The sequence below is a fragment of the Lathamus discolor genome, chromosome 5, assembly GCF_037157495.1.
Source record: "Lathamus discolor isolate bLatDis1 chromosome 5, bLatDis1.hap1, whole genome shotgun sequence".
NCBI classification, from domain to species: Eukaryota; Metazoa; Chordata; class Aves; order Psittaciformes; family Psittacidae; genus Lathamus; species Lathamus discolor.
The window spans coordinates 51739611-51761411 of record NC_088888.1 but is presented as its reverse complement, the minus strand read 5'-3'; the positions used below and the strand labels follow the sequence as shown (position 1 = coordinate 51761411).

At 41.5% G+C, this 21801-nt stretch overlaps 1 protein-coding gene and 4 non-coding genes across 5 annotated transcripts; all 5 read left to right on the top strand.

The window, feature by feature from the left end:
* The first annotated feature begins 5937 nt into the window (after nt 1-5937).
* On the top strand, nt 5938-9798 carry RPS12 (ribosomal protein S12). Its single transcript, XM_065680845.1, has 5 exons — nt 5938-6045; nt 6443-6559; nt 8281-8383; nt 8855-8956; nt 9710-9798. The coding sequence occupies exons 1-5, from the start codon at nt 6032-6034 to the stop codon at nt 9770-9772; spliced, it is 399 nt and encodes a 132-aa protein (XP_065536917.1). The 5' UTR covers nt 5938-6031; the 3' UTR covers nt 9773-9798.
* LOC136016035 (small nucleolar RNA SNORD101) lies at nt 7327-7401 on the top strand. The gene has a single exon (XR_010613477.1). It is a non-coding gene; the product is annotated as a small nucleolar RNA SNORD101 (small nucleolar RNA).
* LOC136016044 (small nucleolar RNA SNORD100) lies at nt 8703-8789 on the top strand. Its single transcript, XR_010613486.1, has one exon. It is a non-coding gene; the product is annotated as a small nucleolar RNA SNORD100 (small nucleolar RNA).
* On the top strand, nt 9263-9396 carry LOC136016043 (small nucleolar RNA SNORA33). The gene has a single exon (XR_010613485.1). It is a non-coding gene; the product is annotated as a small nucleolar RNA SNORA33 (small nucleolar RNA).
* A 321-nt stretch (nt 9799-10119) lies between the features above and the next one.
* LOC136016045 (small nucleolar RNA SNORD100) lies at nt 10120-10204 on the top strand. Its single transcript, XR_010613487.1, has one exon. It is a non-coding gene; the product is annotated as a small nucleolar RNA SNORD100 (small nucleolar RNA).
* Nucleotides 10205-21801: the final 11597 nt, after the last annotated feature.

Genomic DNA, 21801 nt, shown 5'->3' with positions numbered 1-21801 from the left:
AGGTGAAAAGTACACCGCGAGGAAGACTGCTTACTTCATCTTGAAGACCCCTACTCACATGAGGAAGACTGCTTACTTCATCCTCAAGACCTCTGCCCACAATCACTGGAGAGCAGTGCGCAGATGCCAAGAGGAGGAGACTTACGATAATAAATTCCTGGAGCTAGTTATAATATTCCCCACCTATACGCGGGAATTATGAATATGTATATGTCTAATGCAATAGTGAAAGTATATAAACCTGTAACAAATGCTAATCAGTGCGCCTCTGGCTACCGTCACACGCCCAGCGCTGTTGCTTTTGCTTTATTGACTTTGTCCCTCAATAAAACCCTGTTATCTCTATTAGAGGAGTGAGTTCGTATTTCACAGTGTGCATATGGATTACTTATGCATTGCTCATTATTGCTAGAGGAAACTGGTTGATGTGACATGTTTGTTAATTCTTCATATGTTCCACAAGTTATTGTTGTGGTTTAACTCCAGCAGGCAAGAGCCCCACGCAGGTGCTCACTCACTCTCCCCAAGTGAGATGGGGGAAGAGAATCAGAAAACTCATGCTTGAGATAGACAGTAAAGCAAAGCAAAATGATGAATTCATTCACCACTGATAATCATAGAATAGTTTGGGCTGGAAGGGACCTTCAAAGGTCATCTAGTCCAACGCCCCTGCAATTAACAGAGACGTCTTCATTTAGATCAGGTTGCTCAGAGCCCCATCCAACCTGACTTTGAACGTTTCCAGGGATGGGGCACTATCCACCTTTCTGGGCAACCTGTTCCAGTGTTTTACCACCCTCATTGTAAAGAGTATTTTCTTCATATCCAGCCTGAATCTCCCCTCTTTTAGTTTAAAACTATTACCCCTTCTCCTATTGCTAGAGGCCCTGCTAAAAAGCCTTTTCCCATCTTTTAAGTAGGCCACTTTTAAGAACTGAAAAGCTGCAGTAAGGTCTCCCCAGAGCCTTCTCTTCTCCAGGCTGAACAATTCCACAGCCTTTCCTCATAGGAGAGGTCCTCCATCCCTCTGATAATTTCTGTGGCCTTTCCCATGGTCAGGCAGGTGTTCAGCAATCCCCAGGACAGCAGGGCTCCATCACAAGTAAGAGTTACTTGGGAAGACAAACACCATCACTCTGAACGTCCCCCCTTTCTTCTTCTTCCCCCAGTTTTACATGCTGCGCTTGAACACCATATGGTATGGAATATCCCTGTGGTTATTTGGGATCAGCTGTCCTAGATGTGTCTCCTCCTCCCATCTCCTTGTGTACCCCCAACCTACTCACTGGTGGGGTGGGGTGAAACGCAGAAAAGGTCTTGACACCCTGTAAGCACTGCTCAGCAGTAATGAAAATATCCCTGAGTTATCAGCACTGTTTCCATCACAAATCCAAAACACAGCCTCATATGAGCTACTATGAAGAAAATTAACCCTACCCCAGCCAAAGCCAGCAGAGCTATAAATACTTGTTAACATTTCAACAAGGACTTGTTACCAGCCTGTCACGGTAAGTTTTCCAACTGTACCAAAAAATTATTTTTTTTTTTAAAGCATACAAGCCTGTCTTGCTGATGTCATGTCTGCAGCAACTTCAAAAAGTAACTTTCCTTTCAGAACCAAATCAAATGTAGAATTCAAGCCTTGGAACACTAGCCCTCCACAAACACTACCAACAGAGTCTACGTCCATTGCTTATGTCCACAAGATAAAAACACATTAACAACAATTGTGTTAAGAGCAGCTTCCTTCCTGCTCACCCAGGACATTCTGAAATGCTCAGTACAAGTGGGAATACATACCCCATATTATTGTTCTGTGTATTTGTAGAGATCTTAGAAATACTGCTGCATTACAATCCAGAAATCACTTAGCTGGTGCTTATTTGCATCATATTACTGTTTATTTTGCCAGAAGTCATAGTGGCTACACACAGGTATTTGGGAAGTGTTTAAAATGGATCTAATTTAACCACATGGTAACCACATCCTTTGAGGATCTAGTGCGGAATCTGGGGAAGGCAACAAAAACCTGTAAACTGTTTTGCTCAGTTACCATGACATCAAAGCCTTTCTTATTTTCAAACTGAAATGCCATAATAGCTTGTCCTTTTTCTGAGACCCTAGAAAGGTCTCACCATAATTTCTCCAGGCACTTGAAGCTCAACACAGACATCTCTTGTGCTCCTGAGTAACAGCATGCAGTTGGCTGTTCTGAACCATTACCTGGAGGCACTTGGAAATACCCATCTCACCTCCCATGGCCAATGAGCAGGACTTCTGCGGATACAGAAATTGGTAAAAATAGTCTGGCCTTACATCTTTATGACGCAGAACCTTGTTTTGGACTGTGTGACCAGGAAATTAACAAGATAACTGTTTAGGAAGAGTAGGGTGAAATTGTGCACTGGTGTTATTTGCAAGAAGGCTTCCAAATCAGTGTTACACAAGACTGAGCAATCGTCTCTTTTGGAAAGAAAATGATATCTTGTGACACTGGAAAGGAAATCATAGCACATGCCTGTGCTTTGTTTTCTAGAAACGGATGCCAGAGGAAAAGAAGTTTTGCAAGGATTGTTCAGAACTGAAATTCGGAACTGGTTGTTCAGAGTTTAGCATTGTTGTAGACTTCTCTTGGGAGTTTGTAATACCTGACAATTTTGCATGCCTACCTGGCTACCTCACTGTACTGTGCTCATCTGAACTACTTAGTTCCTGAATCTCCACAGTTTACAACATGGCACTAAAGCTATCACTGGAGTCTGGCATTTTGAAGAAAAGATGGAGTTTGGCTGCCAGGGTGAAGGTGAAGGTTACCACAGCAAGAGACAAGGAGTGAAACAGAGCAAAAAAGAAAAAGGAAGACAGTGGCTGAGACACAGTGAACCATTATATCCTCACTGCAGTATCGCTCTTCTGAAAAAGCCCCCAAGTTCAGTTGCCATTTTGATCATAAAGGGAAAAAAGAGGAAGGCTGCCACGCTAGAAAGGGGAGACAGTCAGGGGGAGGGAAGGAAATGAATGGAGAACACAGAGGGTTGTAGCTATAACCAAAGGATTTTTAAATATATGCAAGAAAATAGTGAGTCAGAATGGATCACCCGGAACAGCAGGCTGCTCCCTGATTTAGAGACTCACATGCTTCATGTAGCATCTTGGATCAACACAGCATTGCAAATCAGGGAACCGATATAGTTTCATGATGAAAAAAGTCTGCGAGATGAAGCATCCAAATTCTTGAATGTGATGTGACAGCTTGTGGTTATTCTTTCTCTCCCCAAATCCAAGTTTACAGACAGCATGTTATGGTGTTTATAACATAAGCAAATCCTGAGAGGACCTCGTTCCTCTGCTAAGCCAGTGTTTGCACTGGCACCACCTCATCCCTGTAACAGCCCAGGCAGGCTTTTGAACTGTATCTGGCTGCTCATCATTGCCTAGCACTCTGTTGTTACCCCACTCACAACCCTGAAGTGCACTAGATATACACTCTTAGCACAGGACTGCAATTCTTTGCTTTAAACATGTCATGCCCTGTGGCTATATGCCAGCATTTAAACTGCTGGGTGCTAATGGACTCATAATTCCAAGAGGACATACAGAAGTTAAAAAACTAGCTACTCCTTGTACTAATCTGGACAGAAAGATGGAGCAGGTGGGGTAGTGACAACAGCATGCAGAGAACCCACATGAACACTGAGCTCACATTAACACACTGTGCGTTAGACAGGATCACACACTTCCATTAATTATTACACACAAATACATGTACCTGCTGTGCTATACCAACATTTCAACAGAGTTCAGTGTCAATGCAAACATCCCCTCTATGCATACATAACTTTTATCTTAGCACACCTTTGTTTTCTTGCAACTGTGTTAGAAAAACTATTTGTGCATATTTTAGTATTTTACATCTAAAATACTAATTTGACTGCGATTATCGCTTTTGCTGTAATGTAAACATTTCACATGTACAGACTCCCATCTCCTGGACAGAATATATATTGCACATACCTGGTGATACTGATGTGTTTTATGGCTGGCTATGGGACTTTGTTATCCTGTAATGACCTCCATAGAGGTAATGGTTTATTGTTCCACTCAGTAAAAAACTACCTCTATACGTTAGGCATCTCTGGGGCTTTTTAAGCGGCACGAGAAAATTAAGTTATAGATGGTATAGGGAAGAACATTCTCCCTAGGCAGTGGAAAAGAAGGTGGGCATTATAATTTGTGTTTGTGTGCTTTCTGGACTCTTGAGTATGAAGAAAACTGTATCTTCCCACTTCTTGTGGAAGAGGAGGGAAGAAGACATGGCCAGGTGTCCCACAGGAGCTGCTAAATGAGAATACCTGGTTGCAACCCACCGGGATATTGCAACTGGCGCTGCAGTTCAGAGTTTCAAGCAATATATGGCAGTAGCGGTAGGTGGCTGTATGCACCTCGGAGGTTACCAGCGTAACCAGCAGTGTTGTTCCTATGGGCTTTGTTCTTGGTAGCCCGCAGAGCAGAGAGGAGTGCCCTCTTCTGTCTCCACTTCTTTTTTTCAGAGTTCTCTGGCTAGCTTCTTCCCCTTCTAGATCTCTGTAATATAAAGGGCACGTACCTGACTGCCTCGGAGTTGGTATTAGTGGGAAAAGAGCTGAAGGCTGGAAGTGCAGCCACAGTCCCCCCAGACAGGCCTTTCTGCTTCCAGGCTCAAGAAGGTCGTGCTGCCTGAGCTCCAGGCCTGTGGTGCAGCTCTGAGCCAGCTGAGTGGTTTCCCTTTCCCTCTCTGCCCTTCCCTGCCCTCCTCAGCACTGGTGGGTGGCTCACATTGGAGAGACAAGGGGTAGTGTGCAAGTTACTGCTGGAGGGATTCCAACTGGACACAGGAAGAAAGTTTTTCACCGTGAGAACAATCCACCACGGGAATAATCTCCCCATGGAAGTGTTGTATTCCCCAACACTAGATACTTTTAAGATTCAGCTGGACAGGATGCAGGGACATCTAGTCTAGGTCATGCTTTGCCTAGAAAGGTTGGGCCAAATGAACCTTGAGGTCCTTTCAATCTGGTGTTCTGTGATTCTGCACTCTGTCTCCTCATTACCTGGATTTAGCCCTCAGCCTGCCACTTGACCACAGCATCAAGGAAGGACACACCGTGGAAAAGGTGACTCACAAACATGTTTGCATTAGCCACTAACCATGGCTATCCATATTCGTTACCTGGCTTTCTTGTATTTTGACACTACGTGTTTTGTTACAAAGATGCCACTAGGTAGACCACCCAATGGCCATTGTCCAGTCTGAAGTAGACAGGATGGACAAAGTCCTGTGTCAGACTGGCAGCACCCTAGCAAGCACCATGTTGTGAACGTGGTGGCTGTGCTGTGCATGCCACCAGTGGGATCACCGGTGTGTGAGTGTCTGACAGGGACGGGAACGTGCGGGTGCATTTCCTGATTTCTGCGTTACAGCCGGGGTCTGTAACCCCATGGAAAGACGGCAAGGATTTACCGTGTGTTCCCCATCCTCCTTAGGCCGCAAGCTATCGAGGAACGGGGACACTTGAAGCCAGACCACTTCAGCAGCAACAGGCGCGCTTACTGCCCCAGGAAAGATGACGTGACCCAGTCCCGGCTGGCCCTTAGCCCCGGGCGGTCGCTAGCCAGCTGCTGCACTTGGCGTGCTCCAGGAGCCTACTCTGGTACCGGGGCCAACTGCTCCGCGGCCACTGCTGGCCACTGAAGTGACGAATCAGGCAGCGCCGCGGACAGCCCGCCGCCGGCGCGGGCTGGGGTCCTTGCACACTATAAGGCCGTGAGGCGGAAGGCCCGCCTCCTTTTCCGGTGGTGCTTGGCGGTGGTGCGGGGTGAGTAGAGGAGATGGCGCCGGGGCCTGCTGGGCGGAATCCCCGTGGCCGCTGGGGCATCGTGGCGGGAGCGGGCCGGGCGGGCGCGTCGGTGCGGCCGGCGCCGCTCACCGCGGCGGCCTGTGTCTGTATTTCCAGCAGGAAGCCGGGCGGGAGCAGCACCCACCGTGAGCACCATGGCCGAGGAAGGGTGAGCGGGGCCGGGGCCATTGGGGGGCGGCGGGCGGAGGGGCCGCGTCTCGCCTGCCGGGTTCGCGCCGCTCCATGCCGGGCCTTGCAGCTCCGGCGGCTCGGGGTCTACGTAGGCCCCGTCGTGGTGCTGCGGCATGCTTCGTGCAGGTTGGATGCGCGGCTGGCGTGTCGGGCTTCCCTTTCTTTTTAAGGGAGCGTGGAGGGAGCAGAGGTGGCTGGCTCGGTGGGAAAATTTAATCTCTCGGTTCCTTTCAGATTCGCCTTTTCCTCGGTTTCTCCTTCGCCTTAGTTTCTCTGCTTGCTTCGCTTCTGTATATTTGCAATTATTGGATGCTTGGTGGTAAACGGGAAACTTTTGCTTGTCGTTGTAAGAGCAATATCTGTGTTCTATTTAGCATTACTGCTGGAGGTGTAATGGATGTTAACACCGCTCTGCAAGAAGTGCTGAAGACTGCACTTATCCATGATGGCCTAGCTCGTGGTATTCGTGAAGCAGCCAAAGCCTTGGACAAGTAAGTCTGGCTTTCCCATTTTGCCTATGGTAAATCGCAGAACGGCACAAGGTATGTTGAACACATGCAGTGGTCACTTTGCTGAGATGTTTAGTTAAAACTTTTTGCAAGACCTTGTTTTTCTGCCAATGAGTTCTGTCTTTATCTCTTTTTCAAGGTCTTTAACTGTGATCTTAAAATACAGATGCTAAACTTTGTGATTGAAGAATAACAGCATCTAGTGTGTTCAGGTTCTATCTTTTTGTGACCTCAGTGCCATCGAGTTTCCTTATGGACTTGTTTTGTGAAGTTAACGGAATCACACTTGCAGTATGTAGCTATGAAAATTTGGGGCTCAAGGACCCTGTGTTTTAAGAAGTGATAAAATTCTTCTCAAAATTAAGATTCTAATTGGGAGGGTTTATATCTGTCAGACTTAACCTAGAAGAGTTGGTTTAGTTTTATGAGGTAAACCTGAAATTCATAGCTTGGCTTCACTGATTTTGCTAGCTTCAGGTTTTTGCTTTTTGTTTGTTTTTGGTTTTGTTTTGAGGTTTTTTTGCTTTTTTTTTTTTTATTGTAGCTGTTAATAATTGGTTTGGTACAATATCAAAACAATATTGTCATATATGTGCCAACCACTATAATCAGTTATGGGTTCTTGGTAGGATGAGGTACTGTGTATGTACATACACGTTTCTTGTGTGTGTTTCTATATATATAGAGAGAGAAAGAGAGAGAGGCACGTACTTCTAAGACTGGATAGTGTTTAAGTGAAATGCTGCAGTGTTTGGGTGATGACTTAACAACTTGTCGGATACCCCTTCACTCGTCTAATGAGTGAGACCAGCAGTCTGACAAACCTGTATGCGAAAAGCTCTTAAGGTACCAAATAACGGGAGAGAAATACTACTTAGTTGGCTGACAACTGGTTTGTAAGAGTTGTTTTGACTTCAGATAAAATTTCATATGCTGTGTGTTAAGAAGATCATGTACACAGTTTATATGCATGAGTGTGATGGCTTTTACTTGGAAACATTGTTTCTGAAACAGTGTGGTAAAAGTCATGATGAAGGAAGCCATAGAGAAAACTCACTTTGTTTGCAGTGGTCAAATTATATTAGGTTAAGCATGGAAGACCTATACAGCTCTCTTTGTTGTCAGGTATCCCTTTGGTATTCTTAACATTGTACCACAGTATACAAAGATCCTAATTAGAAATGAGGCCCTGTCATAACAGCTTCTTTCAATGTAAGTAGAAAAGTTTGTTCTGAAGAGCTTATAATAAATTGATACGGAAATGCAAGCTTTTAATAATTGCAGTTCTAATGTTCAATTGCTGTCTGTGGTAAACAAGAAAAAGAACTTGTAACTCAGGTGCTTTTTAATAATGACACCAATTCTGTGTGGGACTGGTGTATATCCAGTCATTACACCTTTTCTCAATGGCTGAGTATTTATTTAGTAGGCTTTTTAGAAGCTTCTGGAATAGAGTAATCTGATAATAAAGCTAACAGTGTATGAGTAGTCTGTTATGTATATGAAAAGCTTAACTTGTAGTAGATCATCTTAAAAGTATGTTAGTATTTCAAAAGCCTGTGTAGTCTCAAACCCAGAAGTTAAACTTAGGAAGTGGTTGTCTAGAAATGCACTAGCTGAATTTTGTTCTTCACAGTTTTGATTATCAAGAACGTTAAATCCATGTCCCAAATTAAATTGTTTTTTTTTTTTTTTCTTTTAAGACGCCAAGCCCATCTTTGTGTTCTGGCTTCAAATTGTGATGAACCCACATACGTAAAATTAGTTGAAGCGCTTTGTGCAGAACATCAGATCAACTTAATAAAGGTGAGTGTCAGAACGTCAGGCACAAGTTTGGAACAGTTACCCTCATTGCAATATAAGCTGCTTGTTTCAGCATGTAGAGAGCTGAATCTTTGAGTCGCTATGCTATAATTCTGTATAAGGCTTATCTAAGCAAAATTTCTCTTTGTAGCAGAGGTTGTTTTAGTTCTGAGTGATTGTCATAGAAGCAGTACAAAAGCTGCATGTAAATGGCAGCGGATGTATATCAGATATTTTACAAAGTTAAAATGATTTCTTGTTTTCTGACAAATAGATTAATGCTGCAAGTAGCTGTAGATGTCTAAACATTACTTTCTTCAAAGCTGTACAGTGATGATACTTTGGCTCCCTCTACTGATAGTTGTGAGGAAAGCAGCCATCCGTTACCCAATACTTCTGAGAGTACAGCAGTTGTTTCTGAACCCAGTTATGTTGGAAGTTGCTGGTTCTAATGTGATGCAATGTTTTACACAGGTTGATGACAACAAGAAACTGGGTGAATGGGTAGGTCTCTGCAAGATCGACAGAGAAGGAAAACCTCGCAAAGTAGTGGGCTGCAGTTGTGTGGTTGTCAAAGTAAGATGATGCTATAATTATAGCTTACTTCTTGAGTTCTGAAAATAAGTAGTAAAGATAAGGTGGCTTTAGATAATGGACTATTAAAAAGGTCTTAGGTTTTTATTTTTTTAAACAGGTTCTTTGCATTGTTATAATGAAGATAAACTGCTTCCCTGTTCTATATTCCGTTTCATGTGTATTTAAAATACTTGTATTTATTTTGTAAGTTAATGCCTGTTTCCTTAAAGTATTTATGCCCACTGCCAGTAAGCATTAAAGATCTTTTAACTAGAAGAGATGAAGTCTTATTTCAGGAAAGAAAAAATGCCAGTTCAATGTGTCTGCTCAACTTGAAAATGTTCTGCAGAGCATATTTTAAAATGAGCTGGTAAAGTAAAGCCACAGTACGAGCCTTGAAGACTTTGTTGTCTTTGAGGTCCCAAGAGATGGCTACATCTTTGCAGTAAAGACTAATCCCTTCTTTATATGTTTTCCTACTTTTGCTAGTGTTTCACATAGTTTAGTTAGCTTTCTTTAAACAGAAGTGAAGAATTAAGCTTGAATGAAATAGAGTAGCTCTTTATTAAAGCAGTTTTTTATTAAGAGAATGAAAGGAAAACACCTGGCAGGTTGTTTCATGTTACTTGTATGGAATTCTGGGAATACTTGGGATGCCTTGAGAAAAAGCATCAACCTCAATTTTCCTTTTTAAAATAGCTGGCAAATTTTGAATGAGTCAGTGTGTTATTAATGAGTTGCCTTGTGTTACAGGACTATGGCAAGGAATCTCAGGCCAAGGATGTCATCGAAGAGTACTTCAAGTGCAAGAAGTGAACCAGAAAATAAATTTTGAAACCTGACTAGTGTGTGCATGTGATTAATGGGTGGGAATCTGTGGAAGAGTTCTTTGAGTTGCAGCAGGTACTATCAGAAGATAAAGGAGTTTTCAGATCTTGGTATAGCTATTACTGTGTTAACTGCCAGCTTGCTAAAAAGATGATGGTGATCCCTGCCTTTCCTACCCTTGGGTGCTTCTGTTTACTGTTCCATCCCAGAGGGTACCAGCTTAAGGAACTTGGCACACCTCACCTGCAGAAATGCTGTCAATTACTACTTTTGCGTGGGCCTGTACTTCTGCAGGGGTTCTGAATATGTTGTTATGGTAAAGTCTGAGGTACTGCTGCATCTGTGATGAAAATTTGGCTCCCTCTGCTGAAACAGATGAGGAGAACGGCCTTAACCGTTACCCAAGTCTTCTGAGATGTTGCAGGAAATTTTTAAATGCTATTCTAATATATTAGGGATATTACTTGACGCAAGGTGTGCTTTGTTTGGTTTCCCCTTCCCCCAGTTCTGAAGCAAATTAGCTTCCAGGAAGTATTGTTACCTACTTCTAGGTATTTATTCTGTAGGAGTCTTAGTAGTCAGGTAGCTAAGTAGCTGAGATCTCATCACTGCTTGAAACAACATATTGTTGAACTCTGGCTTGCCTAGTGTCTTTAGTTTCCACAGTAGTTGGATGATGTACAGAACTTGTCAGTTTTTTTCTTTTTGGTTACAAGGTGGGATTCAGACTGGAATTTAAGGTTAGCTAATTTTTTCTCTCCCACAGATTATGTATGTCTTCCATTTCCTGTGGAGCAGCTCTTAAGTGGAGTTAAAAGGAATTGCTGCATTAAGCTGATGAGTAAGATAGGAATATGTGGGACTGGGCACCTGTAGACTGAGGAGATTGGAATGTGTATTTCTTTGCTTCTCAGGCTCTTGAGCTTGAATTTTCATTGTGATTTATAACTGATTTCGATAACCTGGATCATTCACGTAGTGTATAGACAGGCATCGTCTCCAGATGCTGGGCTCATATACACTCTGTACAGCTTTCATTAAAGCTCTTTTGAAGTGTCTCTGTTTTGGCCCTGTCACAAATCTGTAGCTGTGTAGCTATTAGTAGCTAGATCTGGGTGACTTGGTTTCTTGAGAAGTTCCTGTAGTAACGTTTTCAGATGTACTTAATGACAGTCACCCTTGCCAAGTCTGCCCAAATACAGGAAATGTAACTTTGTGGTGATACATGTTCAGTTTTGTCTGAGAAGTTCTCAGTGAAGTGAGTTAAAAGTAGCTGTTAACATTTTGGTTAATGTTATGCTAGTATTGCAAATGGAGGGAAGTTAGTAAATGTACAGATGCTACCACTTTGCCTTTGAATGCTGAATGATATGAGCCTTAGTTGGAGACCTTATTTCATTACATTACTGGAGGTTTCTAAACACTAAGAAAAGGCAGTTTATAAAAATAACTCCTTTAACTATGTAAGTTAGGAGACTAGTAGAAAACTTTTGTCAGTTGACTTTGGCTAATAATCTTGAGTATCTGACAGAAGCACAACAAAGTACACTTCAGTCTTGTCCTATTTACACTTTAATCTGTTGTCCTGTTCCAAGAAGCTGCAACTTCTTAAAAGTTTGGGATGAAATAGTAATGCTATTTGTTCTTCAGACTCTTTCTTGTAGCTACATTCCAAGAGAATTGTCTGAAATGGTAGTGATACTGGGGGTATAATAGGATTTATGTTTTTGCTTTTCCTTGGCTTTCCTATCAGAGTTGTTACAAAGGGAATGGGGATCCAAAGCTGGAGTGTGTGGGTTCCATGGCCTGTGTACTGCTGAGGTTGAAAATTGTTTCTTAATTGAACATGTTTCACTACTAGCACATTTTTTACCTGCTAGGAATAGTAAATTTCTCTTAATTCCTTGGGTCTCTGAACGCAGGGTAACAAACATGCTATTCAGTAAGCCCCTCCAGGGTAATGGGTGAAGATGTTTAGAAAATATTAAATCCATAGCCTTACATTCTCAAGTTTGAGGAAGCTTTTGCTAAGCCTGTGGGAGCAAACTAAGATTTTCCAGATGTTTTGACTTTTTGGCTAAAATAGAGCTTTTCATTTTATTGTTACTTTTAAACACAAAATGACTGGAGAATGAAGGTGAGCATGGTCCGGAGTTCAGATACGCTTAACTGACTACAAAGGGAGTAAGTCCTGTATAGATACGTCCTGGATGCAGGATTATGTGAAGTTAAGCTGCTTTTCTTTTTTTGTCTTCACTGAATTTGCCCTTCTGATGAAACTCAATTTAGCTTGAGGCCAGCTCAGCATGTAAAGTTTTTGCTATTCTAACTTAATTTCCCACAAGTCTACTAATTTCTTAATTTACTTTTGGGGAGGGAAATAGGAGGGATATTGGTGGAAGAAAGAAGATATGTTTGTGTCCGGGTTAACTGAGGTGGTCTTTTTAAGGAAAAGGGTCCATCACTGAAAAGGATTCATAAAAATAAAGTTACTTTAATAAAATTCTGAAGTTGTCTGGCTGTTATTACTTTACCTCCATAGAGGATGTGGAAACCTGTTCAGCTTTTGTATTTAGTACCTGATGTTCATCTTGGTGCTTTCCTCAATATTTATAGAGAAAGCTGATTCCAAATAACATGCTACATTGTGGTACTACTGTCACTGGATTTCCCACCCAGCTGTAATGCTATAGAAATAGGGTTTGCTTGGTAAAGAAAATGATGTTCTCTGAGTATTCACAGCCTACAAGAATGCTGCAGAAATACATTTGTTTGGCTAGGCTGGAATAGTACAATAGCACCAATTTCAGCTTTGCATGAAAGGTGGGTGAGATGTCCATTCTTACGGATCCTGGAGCTAGTATACTGCTTTACCTGACAGGAGCATGAAATTCCTTGCAACAAGTTTTTTTAGTTGGGTTTTTAAAAGCCATTTATGGGGAGCATGCACGCTGATCTATAGCTGAGTTAGACTTAGGAATTGTTATCACATTGTGAATTTATATGTTTAGTAAGGAGCTTTACATGTTTTAAACCTGTATGCAATTTGAGAAGAGTTCAGCAAACTGCAGTTACTCAACTTTACAGCACATTCTACTTTAACATATTTAAACTGCAGTGTGAGAAAAATAACATGATTTCCATCTATCAAAATGGTTTTTGTTTCATTTCTACCATGGGATATTGGAATTGCTACTTCAGCAGTAACTGGATTATGCATTTCCTCTTAAATACTATGCTATGATCAGTTAACTCTTGGGAAAAGGAATTCCAAGTAAAGGGCTGTAGTCCATGAGCAAGTTTAAGCAGTGTTTTGCAATAATTGAAAATGCAAGTTCAGGGCTATGTTTGTGTTTTGGTTTTGTTTTAAATATCACCTTATTTTACATGGCAATGAGTATTAATACTAGGGAATGGCACCTCTGCGTGCCAAGTTTGTTTTCACCAAAACAGAACTAACAGTTCATAAGTAATTTTGCCAGAAGGAGTTGAGCTAAGATACTAATTTTTTGATCAAAATATTTAGGTATAAGGTTAGGGGTTTCCTGTAATGCTTTATATCTTGGAAGTGACCTTGGAACCTATGGAGGGTCTGTGTTGGAGAGCTGGTTAAGACTGTCCATAGTGCATGATTTATTTTCAGAATTTCTTGAGGGCTAAATTCCACCCAAACTTCCTGGCTAATCTTTTGTAAAAATTATTTTGCTTACTCAAATTGGCCAAGGAAGACAAGTGATTGCTGGTCCTTCTTCATACTGGGAGATTTGGCATATGCTTCTGAGATGTCTGCTTTGTAGACAAGGTAGACCCAGTTTCTTTACATTTTCTTGATGGTATTTTTGTTTTGCTGTAGAAGATGTATTGATATTGATGTGTCCTGTAGGATTTCAGAGGAGTAGACTTTGGAATACTCCTTAAAGTATAGCCATCTGTAGCTGTCACCTGAAAGGATATGATTAGCATTAAACATGGGATTGGGAGTTTGAGTTTGACTCAATGAGAAACTGACCCTCATTTTTCCTCTGTTGCTGATTATATTTGATGTTCTTTTCAGGTTTCCCTTGTGAAACGGATAATGCAGAATGGCTTGTTCAATGATACGTGCTTTGGGGCTTTTGGTTGGCAGAAGCAGCAGAAAGAGATTCCTGTTCTAGACTCAAATACCAGGTTTTAGTGGGGTTTGCATGGATTTATAGTTCTTTCCAGGCCTAAATTCTTACATTTCCATGTGAAGTAGAAAGCTAATGAAGTGTTTTGAAGAAACGCTGCTAAGTTATTGTGAAGGTGCTAAGTACAGATGCTTAGACTGTGTTGGAAGAACATCCTATGTGGGATTTCAAATAAAAATAATCTTGAGAACAGTTAAGCTCACTTTGTTTTGGAACCTGTATGTCACCCTGGCCAGTACTGCTTTTCTGCATCTTGTGATTTTTGCCTTGCATCGTAAAAGCTTGAGCATCTGGACAGCACCATCACCATGTATTCGCAGAGATCCTGCTCTGATGGAGTTGTGGTTGTGGCTGTGGCTCCTGTAGGGGAGCTGGTTATGCCTGACTCTTTCCTCTCTTTCCCGATAGTGCCCTTTACAAGTTTCAATACCTTGAAGCCTGGGAGAAAGGCAGTGCTGCTCAATGCTAATTCTGGTTGAGAAGGAACTATGTGTGCTTGTAATGTGTAGTGGGAGCCCAAGTGTTCGCTTGAAGGTAATTTCTTATCAGGACAACTCATTCACATCAGGATCTCCCACTAATATGCTGATGTGTTTTGCAGTAGAGCAAATGTCGGGGGACCAGGGCTTGTCAGTAGCAAATCGCCATGCTGCACAAGCACTTCTTAGGGCTCCAGCCATTCCTTTGCAGAGCATTGTTTATTCTGTCTCCTTTGGCAAGAGAGAAGTTTATCTTCCAGTCTTGCGTAACACAAAGTATTTTATGGAGGGTGAACCCTAATCCCACATGAATCAAAAAATATATTTAGTATGAAAACACACAATGTCCTTAACATTTTCTGTAATAAATAAGCATGATCGTCAGTATTTTCTGACTAATGTTCCTGATTTAGAATTGCCTCTACCTGTCCAGTTTTATTCCCTCTATTATAGAAGCTGTATACCCCAGCTGCAAGCCAGTGCCCCTCTTGTGTTTATGTTACTGAAGTTGATGTAGACATGTCCCTGAAACATGCTGCCTTTCCTGGAGACCTCACAAAGGTCTCTCATCCAGTGATGTAAAGGAATGCTGGACATACATCCATTTGTCAGCCTTGTCTTCTCATTTTGAGATGATGTGTTTGGATTTTTAATTTGTGTCTGGCCATTGAACCAGATACTGGGTGTTGTGTGAGCACAGATGGGGCTTGACTTATGTAGCCTGAAGGAAAACAGAAATAATGGCAAATTATTTTCTCAGTGATTTTAAGCAGTTAAGTAAATACACAAGGTTTTTTTTCAGCACTTGGTCAGCAAGCAAATATTTAGTTTTAACAAACTAAGCAGCTGAAGTATTTAGTGTGCTGTGCTATATAATGATCCTACACACACTCATAATTTTCTCATGCACTAGCATTACTTTTGAATGAAAGTCCATATAGAAAAAGCCCTAAATCCACATTAGCTTCTTCATGTAGCAGACCCGTTCTAACTGATTATATAATCTTTTGTGGAAGTAAGCCACTATGCAGATACCTGAACTTTCAGCCACTGGTAATCGTGCTTCTTCCTTTTAATTCCAAAAGTGTCTGAGTCATGCTGTATTATATGAAATAGGGGAAACTAATTTGAAAATCACTTTGGCTTATGTGAGCTTTTCCACTCCTCTTCCAATTCAAAAGCAACTGGGGGGGAAGTGGGACTTTTTATAGTACTAAAGCAAAAGTATTTACAAAATTTTCACTGAGACCTGTGTGAGCAATGCAGTATTACATAAACTTGGGATGCTTTTGATAAGTAACAACCACCACACTTTCAGAGGTTTACAAACTGATGTAATATTTTTTGTTTGTACATCATTGGGTTTTTTTAATCCTTTCAATGATCATCTGATATTTCATACTGCTGAAAGATTATTAGTCACAAAGCTGAGTTACAAAAAATATCTATGCTTAAGGGGAAAAAATGTTCAGATGAACCTAGCTGTTGTTTTTCTTATCTGATTCGAAGTTTGCTACTTTCAAGTAGTCCTCTAGCTCAGTCAGTGTCAGGTGACTGTTCATCTTTGCTGTAGCCTGACTGGGGCTTGTATCTGTAACATAAGTTTTACTCTTTGAAGCGCAGTGGTAGAGTTTGTGTGTCAATACTCTGCAAAAATACCAGCACATAAACGGTCAGATATCCTTTTCTAAAAGGAATGACATAGAATGTATTTAGGTCAGTGCCTGGCATGCCAGCTTCCTGCCCTGTAAAATTTTACAATCAAGTTATGAAAAATATATTTTATACTGGTGTGCAGAAAAATGTTTATTAAAGCAAATTTCCTGTTTTCAGACTCCAAAAAAATTGTAATTTCTCTATGCTTCACTTTTTCCATTTTTTTTTTCCTTTCCTAAATGATCCTGAGACATTTTCCGCAGTGAGAGAGTTCAAACCCATGTTAAAATAAGGTTTATATTTTGAGGACAGAAAAAAAGCCATGCCCCCTAAGTAACCTTTTATATTGATTGTATTGTTAGCAGCCAGTGTGTTGGATAACATAATACAGATGCTTAGAACAGGTTTAGGAAGGCAAATAGGGGGGAAACCCAAAATGTTTCTATTTTTAGGAGTATGTGTTTAAGGGAATGGAGGTCATGTTTTGTTAGAACCCCTTCATGAAAAAATGAAACACCCTCAGATATCCATATATATAAAAGTGTTTGTATGTCAATACAAGCTATGGTATATATTTTCTTTTTCATCCATTTATTTGAATGGACAAAATTCAAGTAACACCCTTCAGTTTTGCTTTTCTCAGGGCAGCAAAATACAATGTTTGTCAGCACATGTACAAGAAATACCATTATGTGCATGGAATTAAGCAAGCTACTGTAATTTTAAAAGCATATAAATTCAATTCCCATTTTTGCAGAGACTGACTTTCACCCTTCTATTCCTTCCAGGGATATGTTTTATATCCAAATCAAAATCTCAGCTGGTTCTGACTGTTCCCTCATGGCTATCTGACCATCTGCTTTAAACTCAGTACGACAGCTTTAAACACTTTCTTTTAAGACCTGCATGTCTCAGTCCTCTTCTGATCATCAGATCAGAGCAGCAGCATCATTCCATCTGACGCTCAAGTCTATTTACATGTTTTAAATGAAAGTTAGTTGGAATAGATGTGTCTCTTTTACTTGTGATTGTGTGAAAACACCCCTAAAAATGCTGTGTGGACATGAGCTATGAGTGATTCTGCATATATTCAGAAGAGAATTAAAACTTAGCCAAAGTGGCCTACGGCCAAGACACAGGGATGGAATTGCAGTTCCCTTTGTATGGCTGGCTCCATTATCTTATGATAAAATTTATTCATATTGTTACTGACTGAGCTAGTATGGTTGAGAATGTAGACAGTGTTAGCTAGCCCTTCCCATAAAATCCCAATTGTGTTGTTGAGAACTTTGCTAAGCTTGTTTTCCGTGGCCTGAAACTGTTACCTTGTAGAGGGTTCCCTTTGGGAGGACGGTGAAGACTAATCCCTTTCTGCTTGTCAAGTGCTTCACTGGGCACCTTATCTGGGGTTCGGTCGGTGTGCTCGTGCAGTGCACCATATCCTCGGGACTGCATCGGGAAGCGGTGGCCTGGCCCTGGCAGGCGGGGAGCCGGGGGCGCAGTCGGGCGCCGGCCCCTCGGCCCGTGGCTGCAGCCGCGCTTCCCCAGCGGGGCAGGAGGTGGCATCCGTGCTACAGCTAAAAGGCCAAGGCCACAAAGAGGGAGCGGGGCTGAGGAGCGCCCGCCGGCCGGGGCAGGGGCTGTAGGAGCAGGTGCTGCGGTGATCCCGGCAAGCTGGCAACATAGGAAACAAATGTGAAATGAAACTCTTTAATGCCTTTGAATGTTGTCGATTTCTATGCGTATTTTCCAGTATTGTAGCCTTGTAAAATCCAAGTGAGTCAGATGTTCAGATTTTACAGTGTGTAGAAATGTGTTTGCATAAACCAAAGGACTTTGTTGTACAGCTGCGGCTCCTTTAATCTGCTTTTCTCTGAGTCGTACCACACAGGGCATGCACGTCCACTGCTTTCTTTCACAGTGATATTTAATGAACAAGGAACAATTTAGAGAGGTTTGGGGGATGCGTTTAAATCAGAAGTAGTTTGAAAGTTCACTTTGTACACTGTAAGTAGCACCGTCTAGGAGATTAGGGAACACCAGTGTCAAATTAAGCATTTAAAGGACAGCATAGACTTAGGTGAAGGGGGTTTGATTTTTCGTTTCCCCCGCTGCCTCAAGTGTCTGACGTATTATAGTGTTCAAAGCATTTCAGTATGCTTATATTGTATTCACACATATGCAATGTATTTGAAACATTCCTACCAAGGAGATTGTGGTAAAAACTGTAACGTGCAGCTTGCTGGGTTTCATTGTAAAGTAATATAATCTCCACATGTGCGAAGGCCAATGCGCTATTTTATTTTTTGCTTACCCCAGGGAATGTGATATTAAATTTATCAGCTGAAGTATTTGAATGAGAACTCATAAATATTTTCTGAGGTGCATCAGTGGCATACATGGGGAGGGAGAAGACGTGCAGCAGTGGTTGAAGAGGAAGTGGTTGATACTTTTCATCCTCCTCTGTCACATAACAGCTATGCATTGCCCTTCAGATGGGGTACTGGTAAATTTTCTCAGTGACTGAAAACAAGTTTTAAATTAGGGAGAATTTGTTAGTCACTGATTTTTATTGATAGTAGTTAACTCTAGCCTGCATGGACTTCAGATCCTGTTCACACTGGATACAGAGCTCTGGATGCCCTGGGGGGAGAGGAGAGCGCTCCCCAGAAGAGAGGTATCATTCTGAAGACATTCAAAACACACAGGAGGAACTGTTGGTCTACCCATTTTACCCGACATGCTGTGACTGTAAGCACCCTAGCTGGGCAAGGCTCTGCCAAACCTAGAAGGAGTCTGTGCACTGCCTTGATGTAGTTACAGATCTTCCAAGGCTTAAGCAAGTATCTTGATGGAGGCATTATCCTGTGCTGTTGTGTGATCTAGTCTCTTGTCTGAAGTTAACTTCGGTATCTCCAAAACAACTCTGTGGTACATTAGAATAATCCAAGCCATGCTGAGTTAGAAGTTTTTTTGTCATTATTGGGTCAGTGTGCAGCTACAGCCAAAATTGCCCCCTATCAGAAGGGCACTGAGAACACGACCAAAGATGACATTTTGCTGCTGTAGAAAATCTTCATGCCCCCACATTTTGAGTATTGCATACAATTGGTGTCTACGTCTGAAGAAGAATGTATTTTTTTCTTAAGAAAAAGAAAAAAGTTATGAAAAGGACATCTAAAGTTGTTACAAAGAAGTAACAGTAGGCTTGTGGTCTCAATTCAGTTCGGAGAGAAGGCTGAGGAGGGATGAAGGTGATTTACGGCATGGAGAAGGCAGTGCAGAAGAGGGGTGCTAAACTTGTTTACCAAATCCTACAATACTAGATCAGAGAACATGCATTGAAACTGATAGGATGTAATTTAAAACAGGTTTTTCAAAGTGCCTTTCTTCAAAGCCTGTGATAAACTTCTACAACTTGCTGTTGTAAGAAAGTGTGAAGTCAGAACACATCAAGAAGTTCAAAATGGATTAGAGAAATTAATGGATAAAAGGTGCAAACCAGATACTATTGGGAATAGGCAGCGATATTCTCTCTGACATCTGAAATCTAATAGCAGGATGTTGAAGGAGCATGAGGATTGGAACTCGGGTAGTGGTTGGTTTCACACGCTTTCCGTAAGCAGCTTCTACAACAGCCACTGTGGGAGACAGGAAACGGGGCAATGGACATTGGTCTCACCCTATGGGGCATTTCTGATAGGAAAAGATAAGATGGGCATGTTCCCAAACGTGCTAAAAGAGCCCAAAATGGCTGCCTAAAGCCTCTTGTTTGATGGCCAAAGACTTAAAAAAGTACAAAAGGAATCATTAGCACTTGCAGAGAGGAGGTGTCTGCTTCTAGCCCAACCCTTTTGAAGTAAAGAAGCTAGACTTTTTCAGGAATCTGCTCTGTTAGCTGCTGACTCAAAACTGAGGGCTAGCAGAGACTGAAGGTGGCTCAGAGTGGTAGATTACAGAAGTGAAAGAAGCTATAAGTCTTTTGCTATTGTATAAATTGAATATATTGGAACTGTGAGCAAGCCTAACCCAGTTAGCTTTCTAGACACTTGCAGCAAATCTTACTAAAAAACTCTTGAGTATTTTTCCTCCAGAGGTTGCTCCAGTTTTGCAGTGGACATACCTTCTGTGCCTTTGTCATCTTGGGAATGACATCGCTGTGATGCACTGCACTTGGAGCTACTTTTAGAGCCAGCTCAGAAACGGAAGTCAGTTCTGGGCTGAATTTGGCACACGGTGTCTGTTGCCCTGCAAGTATATTGCCTTTGTGCATCAAGATGGGCTATTTCCAAAAGGACTTGAAAGTTGTTTTTTCCACTTCATAGAGTCTTTAATGACCCAGGCCTGCCTACATTAGATACCAATTCTTCACTCGCCGTGGTATTTCATCCAGCAGAAAAGGTGAACTGGCACTGTTTTGGTGTAATAGCGAGGGAGTTCTTGGCACTTTGGAAGGTATTTCTCCCTTTGATCTAAAATAGCCCGTGTGCACCAGCTTCTCTGGCACACTGAAAAGTTCACCAGTTTTTTTACGTTTTTCTGAGAGGAAGGTGGTGAAAGGGTGAGTGGGGGCAAGGATTTATTTGTTTTTTCCTTTCTTTTAGCTGTTGTTGGCCTGAGATCTGAGGAGGGAAACTAAACTTGTGATTTGTAAGGACTGTATTTTTAAAGATTTGCCAGTTGCTCCAGATAATAAAATACGGATTTTTGTCCAGAGGAGAAGAAATGAAAATAAATAAACATGGATCTTTTTCACTTAATTTATGATCTGCAAATATGGTTCCTCCTCAACCTGCATGATTAACTGTCTTCCGTCAAGAGTGACCATTTTGGTTACATCTTCTATCAATAAAAAGCCATGAAAACTTTTTTCATATGAGAAAAGAAATCCAACAGTATCAGATGACCGCAGCATAGATTGTTTTGCCATTTGTACTGGGTTTTTAACTATATTACAGCCAATATATAAATTACAGTACCTCACCTTTAACTTCACTGTCAGATTTAGTTTAATGGAAATTGCCTTTACTTTAACCCAGTACTTTAACCAACTTTAACCCAGTAGAGCTGGAAAGCTTTTTTGTATGGGCATGATACTACTTGTTCCAACAGATGCTGGTTATGTGTAGCTTTGTTTTTTCTGACCATGTGGATGTACCAAGAGGGGTTAGAAAGATTTGTTTAAAATTTTGCCGTTGATTAACACTTTTGAAGCCCCGTTTTCTTCTTACAGAAAACTTTGTGGCTTAAGTACTTATAGAAGATAGTTGATTCCCGAAGGAAAAGAGGCAGCAGTTCTGTGTTAGCGTCTCTGTTCAAACTTATTATCCCAACCTCAGAAATGTGTTTTCACTAACCTAAGAGGAGTGTGCTAAACTGAAGGAGAAGGTACGCAGCTTAGGCATTTGGCAGTGCTTCCACTGGAGCTGCTGTGCTGGGGTAGTGGTGGAGGTTCATGAAGTGAGGTGTTCCTTTGAGTCTATCATGTCTCAGCTACTTTACAATCTCTGGAGGGTCCCAGGCAGAGTTTCTGCAAGCTGTGCCCTGGTGTTCACCAGATAGTACATGTGCTGCAGATGTTTTAGGCTGATCACCTGAAGTTTGTGATAACTACAACACGTGCTATGTTTTGGATGACCTCAATAGTACGTCTAGTATCTTATTTCTGAGGCATTTTTGCTGCATGAAGCAATAAATTCAATTCTGTCATCAT